The 23,269-nt window shown below is 40.5% G+C and overlaps 1 protein-coding gene across 3 annotated transcripts in view; it reads right to left on the bottom strand.

Annotated features, from left to right (window-relative positions):
• Positions 1-547: 547 nt before the first annotated feature.
• Positions 548-23,269, bottom strand: part of LOC109919336 (mitochondrial basic amino acids transporter) — a 36,063-nt gene continuing 13,341 nt past the window's right edge. Inside the window, exons 1-3 of one of the 3 annotated variants that reach the window (XR_007262667.1) lie at positions 11,638-13,061; positions 4,683-5,493; positions 548-1,465 (exon numbers count right to left, since the gene is read on the bottom strand). Coding sequence is in view for 2 of the 3 variants with exons in the window: in XM_048600166.1 (XP_048456123.1) it covers positions 4,750-5,460 (711 nt within the window). In the remaining variant the exon portion in view is untranslated. Of the gene's footprint in view, positions 1,466-2,329; positions 5,494-11,637; positions 13,062-14,346; positions 14,391-23,269 lie in introns of those variants that run through there. The other 2 variants (XM_048600166.1, XM_020519330.2) reach the window with 2 other exon arrangements.

A 23,269-nucleotide genomic window follows, 5' to 3' on the forward strand; every position in this document is an offset into this window, starting at 1 on the left:
GAAGGTTGTGGTGACATACTGCTGAGATGACAAAGAAAAGTATGTAAATTGTTTTAAAGTGACAAAATGCATTCTTATGTCTAGTGTGAATTGGCAACAGAGTCTGTGTAATGCATACTGTTTGCCTGAAAGAGTAAATCTGATAAAAGAGCACAATTGACTTTATGCAGTCTATGTTCCTCCTACAATTTCCAAGAGAAATTTAGGAAGAAAGCATAAGACACAAAGGAACTGAAACTTTGCTGGTATTATAGAATTTGCTGGTAGAACAAAGTGAGCTAGAAACTGACCGCATTATGTCTGTCCTCCATTTTTCTTACATTCTCTTCCCCCACAGCTGTGTCATATTTGTGTCTTGTTCACTTTGTACTTCGTAGAGAGGACCAATTCTTTCTCTTTTGTACCTTAATTTACACTAATTTTACATTTTCTTCATTATTGACAACCCCTTTGCCTTTTGCACTAGGATTGTACACTATTTGCCCTCTTGCTTGTCCTCTGCCAGAAGTATAAAAATAATCTATTTTCCAACACTTCTGGTTTTGAAAAGTCATAACAGACTTGAAACTGTAACTACGTTTCTCTCTCCAGTTGTGTTGCCAGTCCTGCTGCGTTTTTCCAGCATTTTCTGTGTACTCATTTTCAGAGTGATTAACCCAAAGGCAAATATGCAATCCAACCTGTTAAATTTAGCTAGTATTGATATTAGTTTTGCCATTTTGTATTCTTAGAAATTAAGCACAAGTACCACTTTATATTTTAATTTTTGAATTGTTTTTATTATGTGGGGTAGGAGTATAGTATATTGCAACAGATGAGCATCTTGTTACACTAACCTGTTTCCCTTGCTGTTGGGGAGATGTAAATAAAATTAGTTCAATAATGACTGCTGGAACCGAGCATGTGTTAGTTTTCTGCAATGCACATGATTATAATGCAGTCTGGGAAATTATGAGCATTTTACTTTAACCATTTGATTTTTAATGTTTTTGTACTTTTGTTAAGTGGAGAATGAATGCAGTATATTGTAAGGCTGAATATGTTGTTATACTAGGGAGGTGATACACTCTCCTGGGGAGATCTAAACAAAATTAGTCAAATATTGGCTTCCAAGTTGAGCATTTCTTGGTCTTAGTGCAATATATAACAGAAGGCATTGAGGAATAGCATAAGGCTAATTAGCATTTTTTGTATGCAATACAACATGAACCAAGTTATAAATTTGCATTACAATGTTTATTCTGTTGTGGCATTTACTTTTCCCATTATGAACAAGAGGTCATTTGTGGGCAAAGGAATGGCAAGGAATAGGAGAGTGTTAATTGACTTCTTCCTTGTCTTCCAATGTCTCCTCCCTTTCATGGTCCTGCTCCTCAGCTTCTTGCCTAACAGGCAATGGCAAAGGCTGATTATTTTTCTAGCGAATCCTTGAAATCCTTGTGTACTCATTTTGCCTGGTGCTCTCCTGCCAAAGGAAATAAAACTAAGTTTTTGCCTAGACAGCCTAAGTGACTTAAGTGCTGCTGGTATTATTATCGTCATGATCTGTCTGATTGGTATGCTTTCAATACCATCTTAAAAGGGGGCTTATATTGTCTGAATTGCAGTGCTGACAAGTGCTATTTTGCTCCCCAACCTCCTATCATTTTCTGGTGTACAACTTACCACCATCCCATTCAATACACTCCAATCATACAATTCCAATGACTTGGGCATGATATCCCTTCAGCGGTCTGGGACCTGCACTTTGATGTTTCCTCCCTAAACCCTTCAATACCCTGTGGATCTTCCCTAAGACTACAATAATTAAGCTTTTGGTCAGCGACACAAAAATTTCCAATGCTTGGCATCCTTTAATTTTGTTATTCCTCGGTGAAGCACCTTGCAAACTTTTCCTACATTAAAGGCAAAATATGAATGCAAGTTTCCTTTATTACTTTGAATTCCATAATTCCATAATTCTTGCACCGAGATTTCCATAATTAAAATGTCTTTATATCAAATAAAGATATGTATAATGGGCTTGAAGATTTCATGCATAAATAAAATTGGTTGCAAAATGTATTTTAAAGTGATTTTTAAAGTTGCAGTAAAGCAATACTGAATTCAGTGACAAGGAGGTCACCCAGAGAATTTACAACATCATTCTTCTGTTTGAAGTGAAATTGCCAGTCTGTTTTTAAACAACTTCAATCTTGTGATATCTCATTTCAATGCAGAACATTGTAAGAGGGTTGAAAAACCGAGCTCGATTGTGAAAGGAAACAAATGTGAAGCACTGAATTTTGTCATCTTCAAACGTACAAAGTAAAACAAAATTAACATGAACTTAATCTGAATATGGATTTTATTTTCCCTTTTTTCTCCTTACAGTCTCCCTATGGTACTTTACATAGTAAGGTACATGACGTGAAACATATTGAAACAAGCAATACACAGTACAAACTAATTGACCAAAAAGTCAAAGCTGTACTGTACTGTTAATCAAACATGCATTTTCAATTCTGATATGGAAATTGTTCAGATAATATATAGACATTCAAGGTTTCCAGATTCAAACACTCACTTTGAAATTGCAATTTGCTTGATAGTGAGAAAGTTGATCATAGTGCTAGGAACGAACAAATGCTTTCTCTTTTCTCACATTGTGAAATAAAGTGTTCAGTGCCCATTAAAAAAAATCCTGGAAATGGTGCAAAATTGAGAATCTTTGTTGATCAGCATCTCAGACCAATATGTATTGCACCTGTCCCAATTTACAGAGAAGTTTGGATTTCTGTAATCCCTACCCGTCATTAGTCATTCAATGCCACGTAACCACCTTGGTTAACCAAGGCAACATATGCTTTCCAGAAATTGCATAAAGATGGGCAGGTGGGAGTTCATGCATAACAGTAATCTTTAAAGGAGTGCTGGACCTTCAAACAGAAAAAAACCTCTATCCTTTGGTAGATGAAACTGGTAATGCTTTAAAATTTTACCTTAACAGTAAAGCGTAAAACAGCTATACACTATACACCTTAATTTAAAATAACTTGCTTGGACTTATTTTCAAATTCCACCCAGATGCCAGAAGCTTACTGACACAAGGACCTGCTGCACAAAACTGAAGCGATAAGAGTGACTTCTAATTCCACAGATCATTGGATAGTGAATCTGAACATCCAGCCTGTTTCGAGTCGCAATTATACTAATTCATATTAGCTGTAACAATCATTATGAATGTGGCTGAACTGTCCCCAAGATGTCAACACTGTGGCTCCCACTGTGAGGCTTTCCAACACTGCAACCTCTGTAGAGGTGAGAAGCAACATATATTTCAGGAACTTTACAGCACATACTGCACTCAAAATAGTGCAACACTGAAGAACCTACTTAAGTGTTAGGAAAGCTAAATAGTGTACGTGGACCCTGATATAGTAACTTTCTATCCATCTGTGAACTGACTAACTCAGCAACCTGTAGGACTGGTGAGCTGCCGCATTGGTTTATTCACAGCAACAATTCCTCATCAACACATCACAACAAAAAAATAAAAAATGGAAACTCCACAAGTGTACTGCACATAAATCATAATTAAATGAACAAGGTGTCACAACGTATCAAAATGACAGAGGTGTACAAATTTCTGAAAACTCAATTGTGAAGTGATTGGTTCCTAGTAAAACTAATTGTATATACTGTACTAGCACACTTTGTGATGAGGGAGCAAGGGCTATGAAACATATCAGTACAGTAGGAAATTAGTGGAGTTGGGAAAAATACTGTAAAAATAATAATAAAATGTTACTGATTGGTTTGCAGAATAGAACTGGCTAAAAAGTGTGGATTATTCAAGTTACATCAGGTCTTTGCAAAAGAAAGGGCAAAAGCCTGCAAGATCCTGACTTATCACAACAGTAATAATGGATAAATGTGCCACATAGTGAGCAAAGTATTCAAGGCTCAACAGCCATTTAAGTACTGAGGTTAACAGTTTTTGTTATTTAGCATGGGTGAAACACTAAGACTTAATATGTCAGCTCAAATGCTGTTTTCTGTGAAAGCTTAACTCCTATTTAGTTGAATACATAAGGGTTTGTTACAATTCAGGCATTAATCACCAATAAAGTTACCCTACTGTGCTGAAAACACAGACTAAAAATGGAGTACAAACTGATTTAGCTGCATGCATCTTATTCATATTAAAGAGGTGAAAGTTTACTTTTACTTCCAGGTGGGAAACATTATATTGGATTGACTGCTAGTACTACATATTTGGTACCTGATTTACCATTCACTTCCATGGAAATGAGGAAATAGGTCATGTGTAAAGGGGTGGCCAGTTCCTTATTGCCCATTAACAACTCTCAGGAAAAAGTGAAAATGTACTGCAATTTCATTAGAAATCTTCATTTTTCCAAACTTGGACCCTCTGTGCTTTCTATGACTCTAAAACCAACCCTGTTAATTAGTTTCTGTACAGTACATGCCTACTGCAATGAGCCAAAGTAATATTTTTCTTACTATGTTTATAAACTAAAATACAATATATACATTCATTTAATATAAGGCATGAAGCTGTAGTCTCACAAAACTGATGGAATTCTGTTAAAAGTTAGACCTATGACTATATAAAGAATTAATTCTTACATGGAGCTTATTTACACCCTGAAACATTTTCATAACTTTAGTACACTTACAAAAATAGGATTGAGTAAAATTGAGTTATCACAGCAGCTGCTCTGCACAGGTAACAAGGAAGACGCTTTAGAGGCTTGAATGCTGCTGGATTGTGGAGGCAGTCTCCAGCTCCTTGCAATCGTCATCAGCCCTTGTGTACATAAGGAAGAGTGTGACAGTAGCAAAAGTAGCAGCATTGACAGGGAACGCTCTGAGTAGAGTAGAGGTGAGCCCTTTTGTGAACACTGGCCATCCTTCCTTCTGGTAACTCTGACGGATACAGTCCATAATGCCACTATACTGGTTTATTCCTCCAACTCCATCAGCTTGCATTCGGGATTTAATCACATCTATGGGATAGGTAGAAATCCAAGATGCAATCCCAGACATACCACCAGCAAAAAGCAGTTTAGGAATTACGTAACTGTCATCGGGCTCACAGTGTAAGGCTCTGGTCAGGCAATCATAAGTAAGGAAGTAGAAACCAAAAGCAGGTATTTCTCTGAAAATAGTGGTCACCATGCCTTTGTTGATTCCACGGATTCCTTGCTTTTTGTAAATTCTAATTAAACAGTCGAGTGAATTCTTGTAGACTTTACTTTTAACTTGGTATTCACCCATGCCTTGAAGCTGCATCCTGGTTTTTGCCAGTTCCATGGGGCAACAAATAACACATTGGATACCCCCAGCTGCAGCACCTGCAAGGAACTGGTTAAGTGGTGTATCCTTTCCTAAGTAACGCATTGTATTTCCTTGTACACCAAAAACAATAGCATTGATGAAAGTCAAACCCATCATTGGCGAACCAATACCTTTGTACAGACCAAAGATCTAAAGCAAAAACAAAAGATGAAAATAAAAGGTTAACATTTTAGCAATGTGACAATTAGAATGTTCATAAACTTAGGGCTGAATTTTAACGAAATTTGCTAAGGGTCAATTTCGACAGGTCTCGTAAAACACGCAAGGCCTAATGAGATTACTCATGCTATTTTTCCAAACTTGCCTCATTTCCACATCTCTATGGCACCCTCTTCGTTATATTGTCCTACTTGCCACTGTCAGGACCTCTCTCAATTTGTGGCACTGACCCCATACTTAAAAACACAGTTTTGCACCAGGTCAAGCACTGTCAGTTCAGAGCTAACAAAAACAAAGTTGCTGGAAAAGCTCAGCGGGTCTGGCAGCATCTGTGGAGGAGAAAACAGAGTTAACGTTTTGGGTCCAGTGACCCTTCCTCAGAACTCAGTTCAGAGCTGCCCTGCACAATTTATGTCAATTCCTCTAGAAATGGTTGAGAGAGGGGTAACTGGCACCCAGCTTTGTTGACAGGGACCTGGAGGTCCTGGTGGATAGAGTGGCACAGAGGAGGACCGTCCTTGCCCACCAGGACTGACAGAGGAGAACCGAACACCAGACCCAAATAGCCTGGTCAGAGATTACTACCCAGGTCAGTGCGTATTCACAGTCCATGGGAATGTCCAGCGATTTCACAAAATGTCAGTGACTTCCTCCACTCCACCAGGGCAAATGTCACCATCTCCTCTCTGCTACATCGCTCTCACTCTAGCACCTGTCAAGAATCATGTTCTAGTGCTCTCACAATTACATTCAACATCTTCCCTTACTTGCTCTCGCGAAGCCAATCACCCCACCTAGCTACTAATCATGCATGCCCTCTGCACTGCTGACACACTCACCCACAATGGATCACCACCTTTCCCCCTACAGCACTAACAGCTGTACCAGCCACTTTCATCTCAATCCCTCCCTTTCTCTCATTTCAGTTGGAAGCAGACCACAATACGGTGGAGACAGCCAAGCTGTGTGGAGGAGTGTTCAGCTCGTAAAAATCCAGAAGCACCATCCTGGTCCTGGTCAGTCATGTGGTGATGGTAAAAACCACCACGTCCCAGCACCAAATAAGAAATTTTGTCTATTGCTGTGCTGCTCTCCCATTAACACTACTGTGAACCAGCATCTTCTACGTTGTGTAGCTGCTCTGAGGTTTGCATTTGCTTCCACTTCTGGAAGCTGTTGCAATGCATGGATCTCATGATTGGTGTAGTAGAATAAGTAATTAGAGGGAACGTAATTTTTAACATGTCAAAACCCCTAACCCTTGTTCGCAACACATTCTCTCTTTATCTCCTGCAAGTATGAGTGGGTTTAACATGGAATCTATGGCCAAGAGAATGGCACCTCAATCCCCTTCTCCATCTTGGAGGAAAAGAGTACAGATCCCTCAGAGGATGCAGTAGCCATGTTGTCTCCCACACCCTCCACCAGCTCAGATAATAACACCTTGGCATGAATGTTAGCTCAGTTACAGTCAGGAACACATGCTGGTGAGCATATCACTGCCCCATCTCCACAGCTGATAAAAGAAGAAGAAATGTCCAGGCTACTAGGACTTGGAATTAATACTGGATGCCAGGTCCCTGCTCAGACGAGGGCCCCACGGTGTCAACAATTAAGAACTTCAATGAAATGCACAAGGAGCAGCAGGCAGGGTTGTCAGAGGCAGTAGGCAAATTGGCTTGAAGACTGGAGCGCTCCATCGCACTGTGTGCGTCATGCTGCCTCTGGCATGCAAGTGTCTGTCTGCCTCCATGGACAGGTTAGCAGATGCCATGGACAGTCAGGTCCAGTACCCTCAGGGGCTGCTAGATCTGCATGCATCACTCTGGTCACTGCTGTTCAGCAAGTTAGGGCAACAGAAGGATCAAGGGACTCTGACAAGCAGACACCCAGCCAGAAGAGGAATCACATCCAGGCCCTCTGGAAGGCTCCTCTCAGGCCACTTGAGGTATCTGAGCCTTCCAACCCCAGCCCACCTGACAGCATCAGCTTTGAGGCAGTCTGAGAAGGGTGCACCTGCCTCTGGACTGGACATGTTCAGCATGTCTCAGCTTCCTGGCTACAACCACTCCTGGGGCCACGTGGCCATAACTCCAAGGCCGACAGGCTCCAGTGCAGGGCAGGCTCTCTCCCTGCAGCCGTGGAGCCTGGGGCTACACTGAGATGTGGTGGGAGGCAAAGAAAGATCACCTTCTGAGGGCACATAGATGGCATGGGCGAAACTTCATTGTAAATACTTTCTCACATTTATAAATATATATTCGCTGCTCATCATCAGCTGTGTGAGCGACTATCTTTCTAGCTGCAAGTGCAACATTGAAGGTGTCGATCCTAGCAATCCTTAGTGCTACATTAGGTTTAATGGTCCAAGATGCAAAGCGAGCAGCTCCTGCACCATGTCCAGGCTATGAGACCTTGGAAGGTGACTGCTATTCTGGCAACTAGAGTGAATTTTTGTAGGCTGCAATACATTGTTTGTGCATCACAGCCATTAGTGAAACTGATTCCTGATAAGATGTAGTCAAGATTGCTTAGGGCATGGATTTAAACTCCACACAGTACATTACTGCCCAAGGTTCAAAAAGCGCATTTTGCTTGTAGGTGGCTTTCATCTGTACGGTATGCGATTGCCCTTTGAAGGGATTTATATTGTTCCAAAGTGGAGTTTCTTCCCTCATATAAGGTAGTCCTTACTCTGTCCACTCAGTGAGCTTGCAGCCGTTTCAGCTGCACTGTGCACTTCATATTTGCATCATGATAGAACGAAACAGCAGGTCCACTTGACGCAACAAGTCCTGTCGTCAGCCTCTCAGTCTGGTTCACCCCCACATTCTTCATGTTCACTTCTTCGCAGCAATCCTGGACAACTCATTGGATTTGATGTTTCCCATGCTTGGAGTTTTGCCTCATCATGCCAGGTACTGTAGTGTACTGCCTTGTCCATCCTGCCTTACCCCTTTCCCTTCCATGTTCTACCATGCTGAAAAGGCTGGCAGCACTCCAGGTAGAGAAGTTTCCAGGCCCAGATCGGTTGCATCTTAGATTTTTGACAGAGTTAAAGAAGCAGGTCACAGAGCCATTGACAGAACCTGGTGGCTATAAGAGCAGGCCAGAGGCTGGGAATGTTGCCATAAGTATTTTATCTCTTGATTTCTCAAAGCCTGTCCACCATCTAGGTACAAGTCAGGAATATGACGGAATGCTTCCTACTAGCCTGGATGATTACTGCTCAAAAAACACAGTCAGCAAGCTCAATGTTATGCAAGACAAGGCAGCCGACTTAACTGGCATCTCATTTAACAGCTTCAAGATTCAATCCCTCTGCCACAGGGACACAGTGGCAGCTGTGCATACCATCTACAAGATGGACTGCAACAGCTCACCAATGCTCCTCTGTTAGCATCTTTTAAATCCATGAACTGTACCACCTAGATGGTCAAGGAGAGCAGTTATACTGAACACCACTACCTGCACGTTTTTCCTCCAAGCTACTTGCCATTCAAACTTGGAAATACATTTCTAATCCTTCAGTATTTATGGGTCAAAATCTTGCAACTTCCTCCCTAACAGCATTACTGGAGTACCTACACCAAATGGATTACAGCAATTCAAGAAGAAAGATCAATGGCACCATCTCAAAGGCAATTAAAATGGGCATGAAATGCTGGCCTAACCAGTGTTGGCCACATCCTGAGTATAAATTTTAAAAAAATCTATAGGCTCCTGATACATGTTCTTCAACACTGGCAAATGATGCATGCTATCTGCTGACCCTTAAAGGAAACCTGAATGGCTGCTCAAATATGCCGAATTATTTTTGGATTTTACTTTTGAAGATCACCAGACTTCCTCCCAGCCTTAAAAAAAATCATGTACTCTCAATCCTTGTGTGGCAACCTCCCAGCCCAGTGCGAGCTGACTGATTTTCCAGCAAGCTGTCTTCGTGCACCCATTTGCTGCTTGTGCTGCAACCACTAAAATGGCTTTGGCTTCTCATTGCGAGCAGTATGATCATAACACTTACAGCCCACTAGGTTTCTTTGAACTGTTACTCTCTACTGGAAACCTCAATTAGGATTTATAACAAGTTGTTTGATCAGGATGCATGTGTGTTTAGTTGTTGAAGGGAATAGGAAGGGATATGTGAGGTCTCCCTTCAGGTTTGTAGAAACCACTTTGGAGCTCATACTCCAAAAGATAAAGACTATAAGAAAAGCAGAAACCATTTCAATTATTCTTCCACTGGCTCACCTAGTGCATAGTGGACTGGACAAACAAGGTTAATGTGTATGCAGACAAATAAATCTACAGTTTGATGTTAATGTTGCAAATTGCCAAATAACAAATGACAATAACAACATTTACATTTTACTACTTTAAAGGCAAAGGAGTCAAAGGTGCCTTGCGAAAGTGTTACTGAAAAAAATTTTGCACTGAGCCACAAAGAAAGATATTTGGGTAGTTAACCAGAAGTTTGGTCAAAAGGATATGTTTTAAGGAGTATCTTAAAGGGTAAGAGTGACAAAGAGTTTCAGGAGGAAATCTGTGACCTTAGGACCTTAACAGCTGAACTCAGGCTTCTTATATCAAAGCAAAATACTGTGGATGCTGGAAATCTGAGATAAAATCAGAAAATGCTAGAGAAACTCTGTGGAGACAGAAACAGAATTAAGGTTTCAAATCCAAAGACTTCTCAGTTCCAAATAAGTTACATCAAGCTTGAGATGTTAACACTGATATAACTCTTCTTTGGAAGTGAAGAGTCCTGGATTTAAAACCTTAATTCTATTTTCCTTTCCACAGACACTGCCAGGCCTGCTGAGTTTCTCCAGCAGTCTCTGTTTTCGTCAGAGGCTGCCTATATGCAATTAAAATTAGGAATGCTAGTTAGGCCTGAAATGAATGAGCACAAACCTTTTGGAGGACTGCAGGACCAGAGAAGATTACAAGATGGGAGTACTACGCTATTCAGCAAGAATAGTAATAGAAAATCAAAACTTTGAGAATGCTCAAAGCACACTGTGAATATTATCTGTCCTTTCTGACTGCACACTCAGTCTTTGAAAATGAAACTGTATAATTAGATTTACAATGTGTTCCACCCTGGAAAATAAGCAGATTGTGAGATCAAAAGCTGTGGGAAAGGAATTTGAGGCTAAGCAAGATTTGTGTAAAAGAATGTGAGCCTGTGGGTCTGCAGCACAATTGGTGCCATCACAAAGTAAAACAGATTTGTTAATGCAGCATGAAAACAAGCAGGTTATCTGTATTCAGGGCAGCCAACCTGCACTACTGTTTAGGGGAAAAAAAAAATCAAGTCAGTTCCCTCCCCCCTCTGCCACCTCCTCTCGAAATGCATCAGTTAGTCACACAGATTACCAAGGTTCCAAGCCTGATCTCTGGGCCATGTGAAGTTGGTTAAAATTGGTCAAGGCAACGGTACAAAACTGACTCACAGCTCATACTCAGTGCAATAGTTCCTGCCAGAATGTTCAACTTTGTGTTATTACCAGCTATGCACAATGTTCTTGGCTATGAAACTCCTCTTCATCAAATAGCTAACATAAATGTGAGATGACTGAGGTACTAAAAGGCTTGTTATAACCTATTAAATGGTCTTCAGGAAACAGGACAGAGGAATAAAATATCCACAAGCCTGTTTTAAATGGAACAGACCAAGCAACTCACTGTATCTTGAATAATTCTGCAACTGGGGCTGTCCACGTGTTCCATTCCGCTGCCAATTCCTTATACATCGAATTGCTATAGATGAGAGTTAACCAGCAGGCATAGTAATAAAGATTTTTATGCCTGACATCTGTGAAATTTAACACTAGTAGCCTGAAAGCCCAACTCCTGAAAAGAAGAATAGTTTAAAAACTGTAGGTGAAATAAAAAGAATCCTACCACAATACTGGAATGTCTGATTAAATTAAATAGTGGGGAAAACTGCCTTGAAAACGCTTAACTTTTAAGTCGTAATCTACTCTCAAGGAATTAGAGGTGGTGTGACAGCATTGGTGTAACAGCCCAGAAAAAAAACTTGAATTATAACTCCCCTGATAAACTGCTTCAATCAATCAATCAATCTAAATGAACATGCTTGCTACTTACAGACTCCTGTCTGATAATGGACCGGAAACAATGTACAGTCCCACGATAACGTGGCTGGTCAGAATTTTGTACTTGAAGTCGAACCTACAAAACAAACACACTTACAGCAAAGGAAGAGATTTGGTTGGCAGGAATGAAAATAACATTTTCTTCCACAATCAACCACCACAATCACAGTTACAGGTTTAGCAAAGCTTGATATGAATTAACAATCATTTATTTCTACAGCTACTTTGTTAAAAATTACATTCTGCAATGTTTATAAGAAGAAATAGAAACATGCTACATATTTTTAAAACTCCAGTTTTTTTTTTCTGAAAAGTGATAATCACTTGGTATATAGTCAAACTGGAGAGAAACTGAGAATGTATAAATTCACCTTTTCTGTACTTACTAGGAATCCCGTGATGAGGCTTATCTCTCATCACAAAGTAACACTTTTGCTGTTAATGAGGACAGCCCCTAGCTCAGAAAGTAAAAGTAGTTAAACGAAACGAATTTCACATATTACATGAAAATAGCAAGAAAATGAGGCTCCTAACCCAATATAATTGCATCAGTACCCTGGCTAAAAATTTCTGGCAGCCATCAAACATAACACAATCAGATAATGTTGATCTCTCATTTACCTACACTGATATTATGCCAGTTATAGTCAAAGAGTAAACACAGTCATTTGAATTCCAACCCAATGCCAAATTAAATGCCATAATTGTTTGGGAGTCTATGGATCTTTCCATCACCTCGCAGCACCCCTATAATTTCTTAGTAAATCCTGTGGCTGAGCTATCTGGTCTCAGGTCTCAGCCAACTGTCAATCTATCACAAACGCAGTGAAGCATGACACAGCTCAGAGATGTCTGTCTTTCATTACTCCTCAAACTTTGTGAGGGAGCAGCCAGAATCTGCTCAGTATTTTTCATAGTACTGCAGCTGATGCCTGCAAATTTGCAGCAGAGAGGAGAATAAGCCAGTGTCTCCACTACCAATGTGCTATACATCAAATGCAGTGGTATAACATGTTGCAGCACAGTCACAAATTCAGCATTGTTTATATGAAGAACCCACAATTAAATGCAACCGGAGACAGCCCACCCATAACATGCCAATGTTTAATTCCTCATGCATTGCACTCAAATGTCTTTTTTTAAAAAAAAAAATGGTAGAAAGCTAGGGTTTCCTATGTCTGCAGATCTATATTAAATACTGGTCTGATGGCAGATGCAAGCTAATTTTGAAGGCATGAGGCTAATTTGCAAAATGTTGCTGCAAAGTACTGTAATTAACGATCCACATTTTAGCAGGCATGTGGAGTGAACTCAACAATTCATGGAATCATAGAATCCCTACAGTCTACATTCGGCCCATTGAGTCTTTAGTGACGCTCCAAAGAGCATCCTACCTGACTCAACCCTCTACCCCATCCCTGTAACCCACATGGGGTTTTTATCATGGCTAACCCACTTAAGCCACGTATCCTGAGGCACTAAGGGGCAATTTTTAGTATGGCCAATCCATCTAATCCACACCTCTTTCAACTTTCAGCGCAAACCAGAGCACATTGATGAAACCCACACTAACACGGGGAGAAGGTACAAATTCCACCTAGATAATCACTCAAGGCTGGAATTGAACCCGGGTCCTTAGTGCCTTGAGGCAGCCAATAAACATTTGTTTAGAGCCATTTCACTTGGGGAACACTAATGGCCAACACTTGTTGTTAAAATCATGTATCCTGCCCTTTACCTTATGCTGCATTTACACTACAATGCTGCTGCTGTAAAAATAAGATGGTGCTATTGCTTCTGGGGACAGAGATATAGCTCAGGAGGTGACTTCCCATTGGTCTGCTGAAAGCAGATGTAAGCAGGGGATGCAGGAAGCATCAGATTCATATACCACCATGAAGAAGCCAGCAGTCTAATTTTTGCAATACAGGCCATGTGCGCTTCCTTGAAGGTGCAATTAAAGCTTTAGTCAATCTTTGACATATTCAGTTCTTAAACTATTGCCACTACTGCCCTGAAATTTGTTGCTTAAACTAAAGATGGAAAATTGTGGAAATTAGGAGCCTGGTTTAATATGGATTTGGCTCCTATGAAATGATCCCACAAGTGTAAATGCAGCCTTTTAATTCCAACTGACCCTTCATTCTAATTATCCACACGCACAAAAATAACCCACTATAATCATGGAAATTATTTCCATTAAAATAATATATTTAAAAGTATCTTTTTCACAAACCCCATATATTTCTGCCACAAACCACAATCCATCAAGCAAAGAATCATGAAATAACCACTTGGTTTATTTCAATGAAACTGAATGTTCCTTCATTCAATGACTTCCAATCCCCTCTGGTCAAATCTGAGGTCAAAATCCATCAAGAACAGTAGTTAAAAATTTAATAGTTAAAAGTGGTTCTCAATGGTACAACGAATCAGATAAACATTACCTTGAATAGGCTGAAAGTATTTGAATGAAAGCCAACATTAATATTGTTACAATTGAGTCTGAGAGAAAACATTAAATATAATTGATTAGAGAAAGCTGTATCTGAAAATAAAGCTGTTGACTAGATTATCAAGACTGTATTGGAAAATATTTGCTTCCTTTTTACAAAGTAACACTTTTAGAATTGTTAACTTACATAGATCTCAGGTATGTTTAACATTTTAGATATCAGCAAGAATGCATTAGCAACCTCACCTTGACTGTATCAAAGGGATGCCCAACAAGAACACCTGCAACACCTACAAGAAACAAATAACCAAATTAACATATTTGCTCAACTCATGCTGGTAAGCTGTAGAACATACAAATGTGCCAAATAAATATCTATCAAATGAAAATAACAGGGATTTAAACAATGTACTTCTAATCGCTTGGAAAACTCAATACCAATTGTACCTTTGATGTCAAAAATAAATACATATGATGACTTGCATTCTTTTGGGAGCTCTGCAGATCGGGATCCTAGTCAGCCAAGCTTTTGAAGCTAAGAACTCCAGCTGCATTGACAACAATCATCTGGCAGTGGGATGTTGTACAGAACACCACCACCAGCAGTTTGTACCCTAGTTTTGTAACTAGGACACAGTGGCTGCAACTTTGTCTTCCCTGGATTAGCAAGAAGAGCAAATAATTGAGTGAATTGGCCATATAGAGATACTAGCCCACTTCAGCAAATAAGTGCTACACAACAAAGTCCATTTCGACCTTTAAGTGGTCAATTACTGACCAGTTAAAGGCTTGAACATCCACCAACAGCTTTGAAAAGAGGCTGCTTTTTAAAATTTGTTTATTTTGCATTTCTTTAGAAAGTGGCAGTGAGTTTCAGGTTGTGATTGGTAGAAGGGATGAGGAGGTCTCCATTTGCCCTGACCTGATACCAATAAGGGGCAAAGTTGGGGGAACTGACATGGCTGCTGAAAGACAGTCCCCAGTGGCCCCTTACTTATAAGAAGATGGCCTACTTTCTCACCATTTGATCTCCTGACAGCTAGACCTTCAAAAGGACTCTTGAAAACAGAATCTGTGAGCCTCTAATTGCTCTGGTGAGCTGGGACTTCAGCATCAAGGACCGATTCGCTGGGAAGTCTGGCAGTCAGCTCTGAACTACCTGATTGGAGCTTGATCTGACAAACTTTCTTGTCAGTGGGTCCAATGCCACTGACAATGCTTTCCCCCCTCCACCTCCACCCACACAGCGATTTAGTGCTCAAAGCATTATGTGTTTCAATCCATTGTCCTTTAGTTGATGTACTGAGAGAGTCCAGAAAGTGGATCCCAGTAATGTCCCCCATACTAAGGATTTCCCATGATACAGAAAGTATAATAAGTGATCTCCCAAACACTGGACTTGTTGGAAATTAAAGGTGTGGCAAAGAAGATGAGAAAAGATTTGTCAATTCTGTTATACCACAGTTGAACAGCTGGCCATTATTCCTTATCCAGCATCAACTGTGGTATCAAAAATGGCCAGTGGGTGAGATGCTAAAGGACACACACCTCAGTACATGAGCACTTTTGGAGATGCAATAAAAAAGAAACCTCACTTTACTTCGACCTGAATGCATCCTTCATATTGCAGCAGCTTTACTTAAATTGGTCACTGGATGCACCACAATACTAAACAAACAGCCTCATTTTCCCAGGACACAAACACTGGAGATATAATTTCAGCATGATGGCCAATGCAAATATGAAATGAAATTTCCCATGCTAACTTTCCCAAAATATTACTGGATTTGTTCCAAATATGTCAAAGGACAACATCACCTAACAGGCTAACCATCTGCTAATTACAAGGCTCTGTGAAGGATATATAAACACGTTTTAAATATAATTTCACCCAGGAAAACCAATTTCATCCACAATGTTTTGGAAAATATCTTGAGTCACATCATATTTTGTTGCAATGTACGCCAAACGCCGAAGAAGATTTGTAAACTGAACTACAAAAACACAATTCACACCAAACTGAATGTTACAATTGACAATTTCCTGAAAGATTTGAGCAGGAATTGGTATTAAAATTGGGGCAGTCCTGTTTAATCAGGCTACTTAAAAGATAAATATTTCAAATACATTTGCTTCCATTATGTGGCAAGTGCTCAATGGGGATCTAAACATACCACACCACTACAGTAATTAAACAATTGGTTTCAGATTCTTGAAACTGTAATACTTTTAAAACTGTAACATTTTAGCTTCTTCATAAAATAATGTACTAAGCTGGTATCACACAAATAACTGTCTTATCTACTGCTTACCTCCAATGGTCTATCAAACCCCACCCACTGTTCCTCTCTCAACTATATAATTGTCTTAAAAGACCTGAATAAATTGGGCACACTGATTTAGTCATATCTCAAATCTAAAGATACACTAAATTCCAGGCTATCCACTGTTATAATGGTGACAATTTGAAAATTAATTCCCTTAAGCCACCCAACCCAAAATTTTTAGACAAAAAAAATTCCATAAGGGCCCAGAATTTATGGTAAGAATAACAGCAAAGCTATAACATCCAGCATTATTATATAGCAAATTACAAACAGCAAACTTCCTTTGTCTGCACTATGCACTTAAACTTGGAAGCCAAAAGGTTATAGAAGCAAAAGAATGCAGTTGCTAGAAATCTGATATAAAAACAGAACATGCTGGAGAAACTCAGCAGATCTGGCAGCATCTGCAGAGAGAGACAGAATTAAAGTTGCTCCCTCTGTTCTGAGGTAAAGTCAATTCGGATTTCAAATGTTAACATTTTCTCTCTCCACAGATGCTGCCAGACCTGCTGAGTTTCTCCAGCATTTTCTGCTTTGTGGAACACCTCCACTCTGTCTGCAAGAATCACCCCAGCTTTTCAGTTGCTTGCCATTTCAATAAACCATCTTGCTCTCATATTAATTGTTTCCGTCCTGAGTTTGCTACAGCGCTCTAATGAAGCTCAAAGCAAGTTTTCCACGCAAGTACTTTACACCCTCTCAGACTCAAGATTAAATTCAACTCTGTTCTCTATTTTGATTACAACCACCACCCCACCGTGCCCTGTTTTTATTTTCTTGGTTTTGATCTCAGCAAAGTGGATCCACTTTCTCCTTTTCACACCTATCATTTATACGTTTGTACAACTGTCTTCTTTACCACCACCAGTAGCACTTATTTTGTCTTTTGCTCGGTTCCATTTGCTCATTCTCCCTTTCTGTCAACAGCATTAAAAACCCTCCAGCTTTTTCTAGCCCTATTCATATCTGAAGAAGTGTCATACTGGATTCAAAACATTAAACTACAGATGCTGCCACACCCAAGTTTCCCCAGCATTTGTTTTTATTTCAGACTACCATCATCTGCAGCATTTTGCTTTGTTTGTTACATGCCATCCTCCTCATGCTGGCTCAGAAAGCTCAGCTGAATTATCCCTGAATCAGATGAGTTTGACATTCATGACATGTTTACAAGACCTTCAACCCTATGCACCATCAAATGATGCACCTCTCCGATCACCTCCCATCACCTTTTCTCTCTACGGCCTCCTCCTGCCTGGAGTTCTGTATTTCCACCAGAGGGTGCTGTTGCTGATCACAAGCGGTGTGCCACAAGGATGGGTGCTGGGTCCACTGCTTTTCATCATTTATGTAAACGATTTGGATATGAACATAGGAGGTATAGTTAGTAAGTTTGCAGACGACACCAAAATTGGAGACGTCGTGGACAGCGAAGAAGGTTACCTCAGAGTACAACGGGATCTTCATCAGATGGGCCAATGGGCAGAGGAGTGGCAGATGGAGTTTAATTTAGATAAATTTGTGGTGCTGCATTTTGGAAAGGCAAATCAGGCAGGGCTTATACACTTAATGGTAAGGTCCTGAGGAGTACTGCTGAACAAAGAGACCTTGGAGTGCAGGTTCATAGTTCCTTGAAAGTGGTGTCGCAGGTAGACAGGATAGTGAAATTGTTTCATATACTTGCTTTTATTGGTCAGTGTATTGAGTGCAGGAGTTGGGAGGTCATGTTACGGCTGTACAGGGCATTGGTTCAGACACTTTTGGAATACTGTGTGCAATTCTGGTCTCCCTGCTATAGGAAGGATGTTGTGAAACTTGAAACGGTTCAGAAAAAAATTACAAGGATGTTGCCAGGGTTGGAGGCTGAGAAGTGACCTTAAGATTTATAAAATCATGACAGGCATGGATAGAGTGAATAGACGAGGTCTTTTCCCCAGGATGGGGGAATCCAAAAGTAGAGGGCATAGGTGTAAGGTGAGACGGGAAAGATTTAAAAGGGACCGAAGGGTAAACTTTTTCACAGAGAGGATAGTGCATGTACGGAATGAGCTGCCAGAGGAAGTGGTGGAGACTGGTACAGTTACAACATTTAGAAGGCATTTGGATTAGTAGATGATTAGGAAGGGTTTAACAGGAATATGGGCCAAATGCTGGCAAATGGGACTATACTTATTTAGGATATCTGGTCGGCATGGACGAGTTAGACCAAAAGAGTTTGTTTCTGTGCTGTACATCTCTGACTCTATGACGAGAGGGTCCAAAATCTGAGAACAGTGTCCCGTTGCTTGCAGCCTGCAGCAGCTCTCCTTCTGATCATTCTGTTGTGATCGGCAGCCTAACCCCGTCACCCCCTGCTCTGCTTGTCTTGCCCAGGGCACAGGGTGTGGCAACAATTCCTGCTCTCCCAGTCACCTGTACAGTGCCACCCTGTCTACACCACTGAGCTCTTTACAGAGCTAAGGCAGTCAAGGTTGACTGCTCTGTATACCAGCCAACCTTCAGGTGGTCAATGCCAGAAACTGCATTCAACCTGTGTGTTTGTGAAAATGTTAACCTTCCCCTTCAACAAGCTAACAATGAGGTCTTTAGCAACGTTAACTGGCCCTAATTGGGAAACAGGCAGGTTTGTTACCCCAGAATTCTCCTGGCTGTTGAACAATGCTGGTGCTGGGAACAATGTCTCAAAATGTGCAAGCAGTGGTATTTTTGAGACCGGACCTTGAACTCCCAACTTTATCAGGGTCTAAACATTCGGTCCTTTGTCTCCTTTTTTATGGTATAAGACCAAGGCTGTAGTGATTATGAAAAAGTCAGCCAGATGGACATTACAGAATGAGTTCCCTGATTGAGGCTGTCATTCTGGTCCAATCAGGGAGCCTGGCTGACAGATATAAACAGGAGTGTCAGAGGTTCTGCTCACTCTGAGAAAACCAGATTAGTGTCAAGTACTACACCAGCGTATATATAAAAAAGGTGATTTGGTGACAGGTTACCTGCCTCTTTGAGGTTATTTCAGTGGCAATAAGAGTAAAGAACCTGAAGAAACTTGCAACAATCATCTTTGAGTTGGGGTAAATATTTCTGGCATCATGCCGTTATTTGGGAAACTTGACATGTTTGACCTGACTGAAGACTGGGCCCAGTATGTGGAAAGAATACATCTTTTTCCCCCCCCCCCCCAGGCAAGTGATATTGGGGTAGATGAAAAGCAATGAATAATTCTCCTGACAGATTGTGGACCTGCAGCTTTTTTTTCTTATAAGGAGCCTAACTTTCCCTGAGGCAACAGATTCTGAAACCTTTCAAGAATTGACATATTTAGTTAAGGAATATTATGACCTCCAACCCTCCTCTAACTCTTGAGATGCTATCGGTTTTATTTGAAAACCGGGGAATTGGTGTCTGGATTTTTGACTAGGTTCAGATGACTGGCAGAGGTATGTACTTTGGTTTAACACTTAATGAGATGCTGAGAGACTGGTATGTATGTGGGATTAATGATGCACAAGATGCCTACAAGCTGAAGCCCAACTGGACTTCAAACTGGCACTACATATAACTGGCTTTGTCATTAGAAAATGTGGAAAATGCAGCATATGAGTTGTAGGGTATTCTGAGGGAGGTGGACTCCCTTGCCAGTCCAACTGAGTGTAGGGGACACCACTTGAGTGAAGGCAACTGCATAGTCACACTTAGGACATATCCTGAACAGAGGGCCTCTAAGTCAGCCCACAGCAAAATCCTAAAACAAAGCCCAGCTGTGGCTGAACAGTTAATTTTCATCAGGACCTGGACTGGAAGGCATTGTAGTAGCTGCTGGTATATGTACTAGAGACAGCAGAGGAGTCCTACAACACCTAAATTAAGTAGCAGAACTCCTAGGCCAGTATCCAGGAAAGCATACAACCTGGAAAGTTCACCTACATCGGGTTTGGAACAGTTAAATTGCTTAGCAACAACCAAATTGGAACCAATTAAAATAAATGTCTGCTTAAATGGTCACTTGATTCTAATGGAGATCGATACTGGTGCAGCAGTTCGTGATGCAGAACCAGTTTTAACAAAATTCACTCTGGACTCCAACCCTTAGGTTTGCGCAAGACCTCAGCTAGATTGAGAACCAATACCAGGGAACCTTTACAGATTAAGGGTACAACTTTGATTCTAGTCTCTTACGAAAAGCAGTTATCAGTGATTGTAGTAAAAGCACCAGGCCTAAGCTTGATGGGGTAAAATTGGTTGACAGTGATTCACCTAGATTGGCTCAACATTTTTCAACTAGAAAATGGTTGCCTGAGTGGAGTCCTAATTAAATACTCTGAAGTCTAGGGACTATTAAAGGAGCCAGGGCCACATTGCATATGGACTAGGAAGTAATTCCACAATTTTACAAGGCCTGCCCAATGCCATTTGCCTTACAGGCAAAGGTACAGACAGAAATCAGAAGACTGGAAAACAAATGAATCAAAAAACCAGTCCATTTTGCAGAATGGCAGCTTTGGTCATACTGATTGTGAACCCCAATGGGACAGTTCACATTTGTGGAAATTTTAAACTAATGGTAAGCCATTTTTCACAGCTGGATAAATGCCCAATCCGTCACATAGGGGATTTATATGCAAAGGGGAGGGAGGGGTCACGGGTTATCATTCACAAAGCTGGACATGAGCCATGCATACATGTAATTACAGTTAGATGTGTATTCCCAGAAGTGTGCCACAATTAATACCCATAAGGGTTTGTGCCAATATGAGACTGCCATGTGGGGTACTGTCAGCCTCTGCAACCTTTCAGCAGACAATGGAGAATCTTGCAAGGTCTACCACAGATTGCCATTTATCTAGATGACGTGACAACAGGGAAGACCAGTAAGGAGCACTTGAAGAACTTCGACATAGTCCTTAGGCATTTCTCCCAGGTGGGCATACACCTAAGAAGGGAAAAATGTGTTGCAGGCACCCAAAGTAATCTACCTGGGGTACAGTGTTGACAAGACTTGGTTGCACACATTGTTAGATAAAATAACAGCGACCAAAGATAACCCAGCTCCCATGTCTATACCCAAGCTTAGGTCGTCCTTAGGCCTGTGAACTATTATGGAAAGTTCATACATAACCTGGCCTCCATCCAGGCACCTATGCATCAACTTTTTTTCTTAAAGAAAAAAGGGTCAGTCTTGGAAATGGTCACGTAGCCGTAGCTTTCAGGGAACTAAAGAAACAGTTATCATTGTCTAAGGTGTTATTACACTATGATCCCAAGCGAGATCTGGTATTGATGTGCGATGCCTCCCCATACAGTATCGGGCAAATATTGGCTTATAGGTGGCCCAATGGAGAGGAATGCCCAATAGCGTATGCATCCAGGACATTTGCTGATGCAGAGTGTAAATACACCCAGACAGAACGGTCATATATTTGGAGTCAGGAAGTTCCACCAATACCTTTCTTATGGATGTAAATTTGTAATAACGGACCAGAAAACCCTGCTAGGTCTGCTTAAAGAATACAAGGCAGTACTGCCCACAGCTGCAGGCCAAATTCAACACTGGGCTCTAATACTAAGTGTGTATAATTACAAGTTGGAACACTGTCCAGAAGCCCAAGTAGTAAACACAGATGCATTTAGCCATCAAAGAAAAGGAGTTCCCCGATTGAGGCTGGTCCAATCAGAGCTCTGGCTGACAATAAGAGGTGTATCAGATATTCGGACATTCTAGAAGCCAACTCCGAGACAGCTGGGCCAGTGTCAAGGCCTTACCACATGTAAATAAAGGATGACTTGGTGATGGACTACCAGCCCCTGGAGTTATTTCAGATGCACTGCGAAAAGTGTTTTTTAAAAAAAGCTAAAGATTATGGTATTAGAACTGAGAAGACAGCTATTGGGAATGATCGATCATATTGGGGTTTTCTCCATTAGAAAAGTCTTAGAGGGTCTAATAATGGAAAGGCTTTTAAAATTAGGAACTAGTTGATGGGATAGATGTGGCAAGACTGTTTCATTCATAAATGTTACTATAACAGTAAATGAATATAGATAACCAGAAATTTTTTTATGCAGAGTTAAATTCAATCCCTTGGGAATGATTAATGCAATTAGCTGAGAGAGAGGAACAGGAAGACATACTGGAAGACTGAAATGAGTAAGTGCAGTAAAAGGAGACTTATGGAATAATGCATAAACTCAAGCATGAGTTGATGAACTTAGCCTGTTCCTGTGCTAGACATCCAATTTTGTAAATATTTATAGAATGCAATGTTCTTAATCATGCAATCCCTTTACTTTCTTTTTATTCAGTTCGACAGGAGAGGATTCATTAGAAGATGCCTGCTTTCCCTTAGTACGTATTTTCAGCAACTTGACATGCAGAAAACCCAAAACCTAAATGTGCAAGGACCTGTCTAGCTAACAGAGTATATAATGATATTGCGCTATGCTGGCTTGCTGGAGAATCTATAATGTTTCAACTATTAAGTAAGAAAGCAAAGTAAGTTAATGTAAAGATTCTGTAAAACATATCTGTATTCAGGTTCTCAGTCTTATTTCTAACCTGTGCTTTTCATAATCAAATCAAATTTAAATATACAAACCACAAGTCCAACTAAAGTGTGAATTTCAAATTTTATTGTAAGATTCTCCATTATCATGTCTTAAAAAGGCAGTCAAGGATTACAGTACGAAATACAAAGTAAAAATTTGAGATGATGCTATTACAGCTTGACACTGTCACTACAAATGTTAAAAAAGTTAAACTATAACGTATACTCAGTCCTCGTTATCCATGGGAGATAAGGGCATGAACTTCACACGACAAGCAAAAAACCCACTTTCTTCTCAGG

Source organism: Rhincodon typus, chromosome 8, assembly GCF_021869965.1.
Source record: "Rhincodon typus isolate 14 chromosome 8, sRhiTyp1.1, whole genome shotgun sequence".
NCBI lineage: Eukaryota > Metazoa > Chordata > Chondrichthyes > Orectolobiformes > Rhincodontidae > Rhincodon > Rhincodon typus.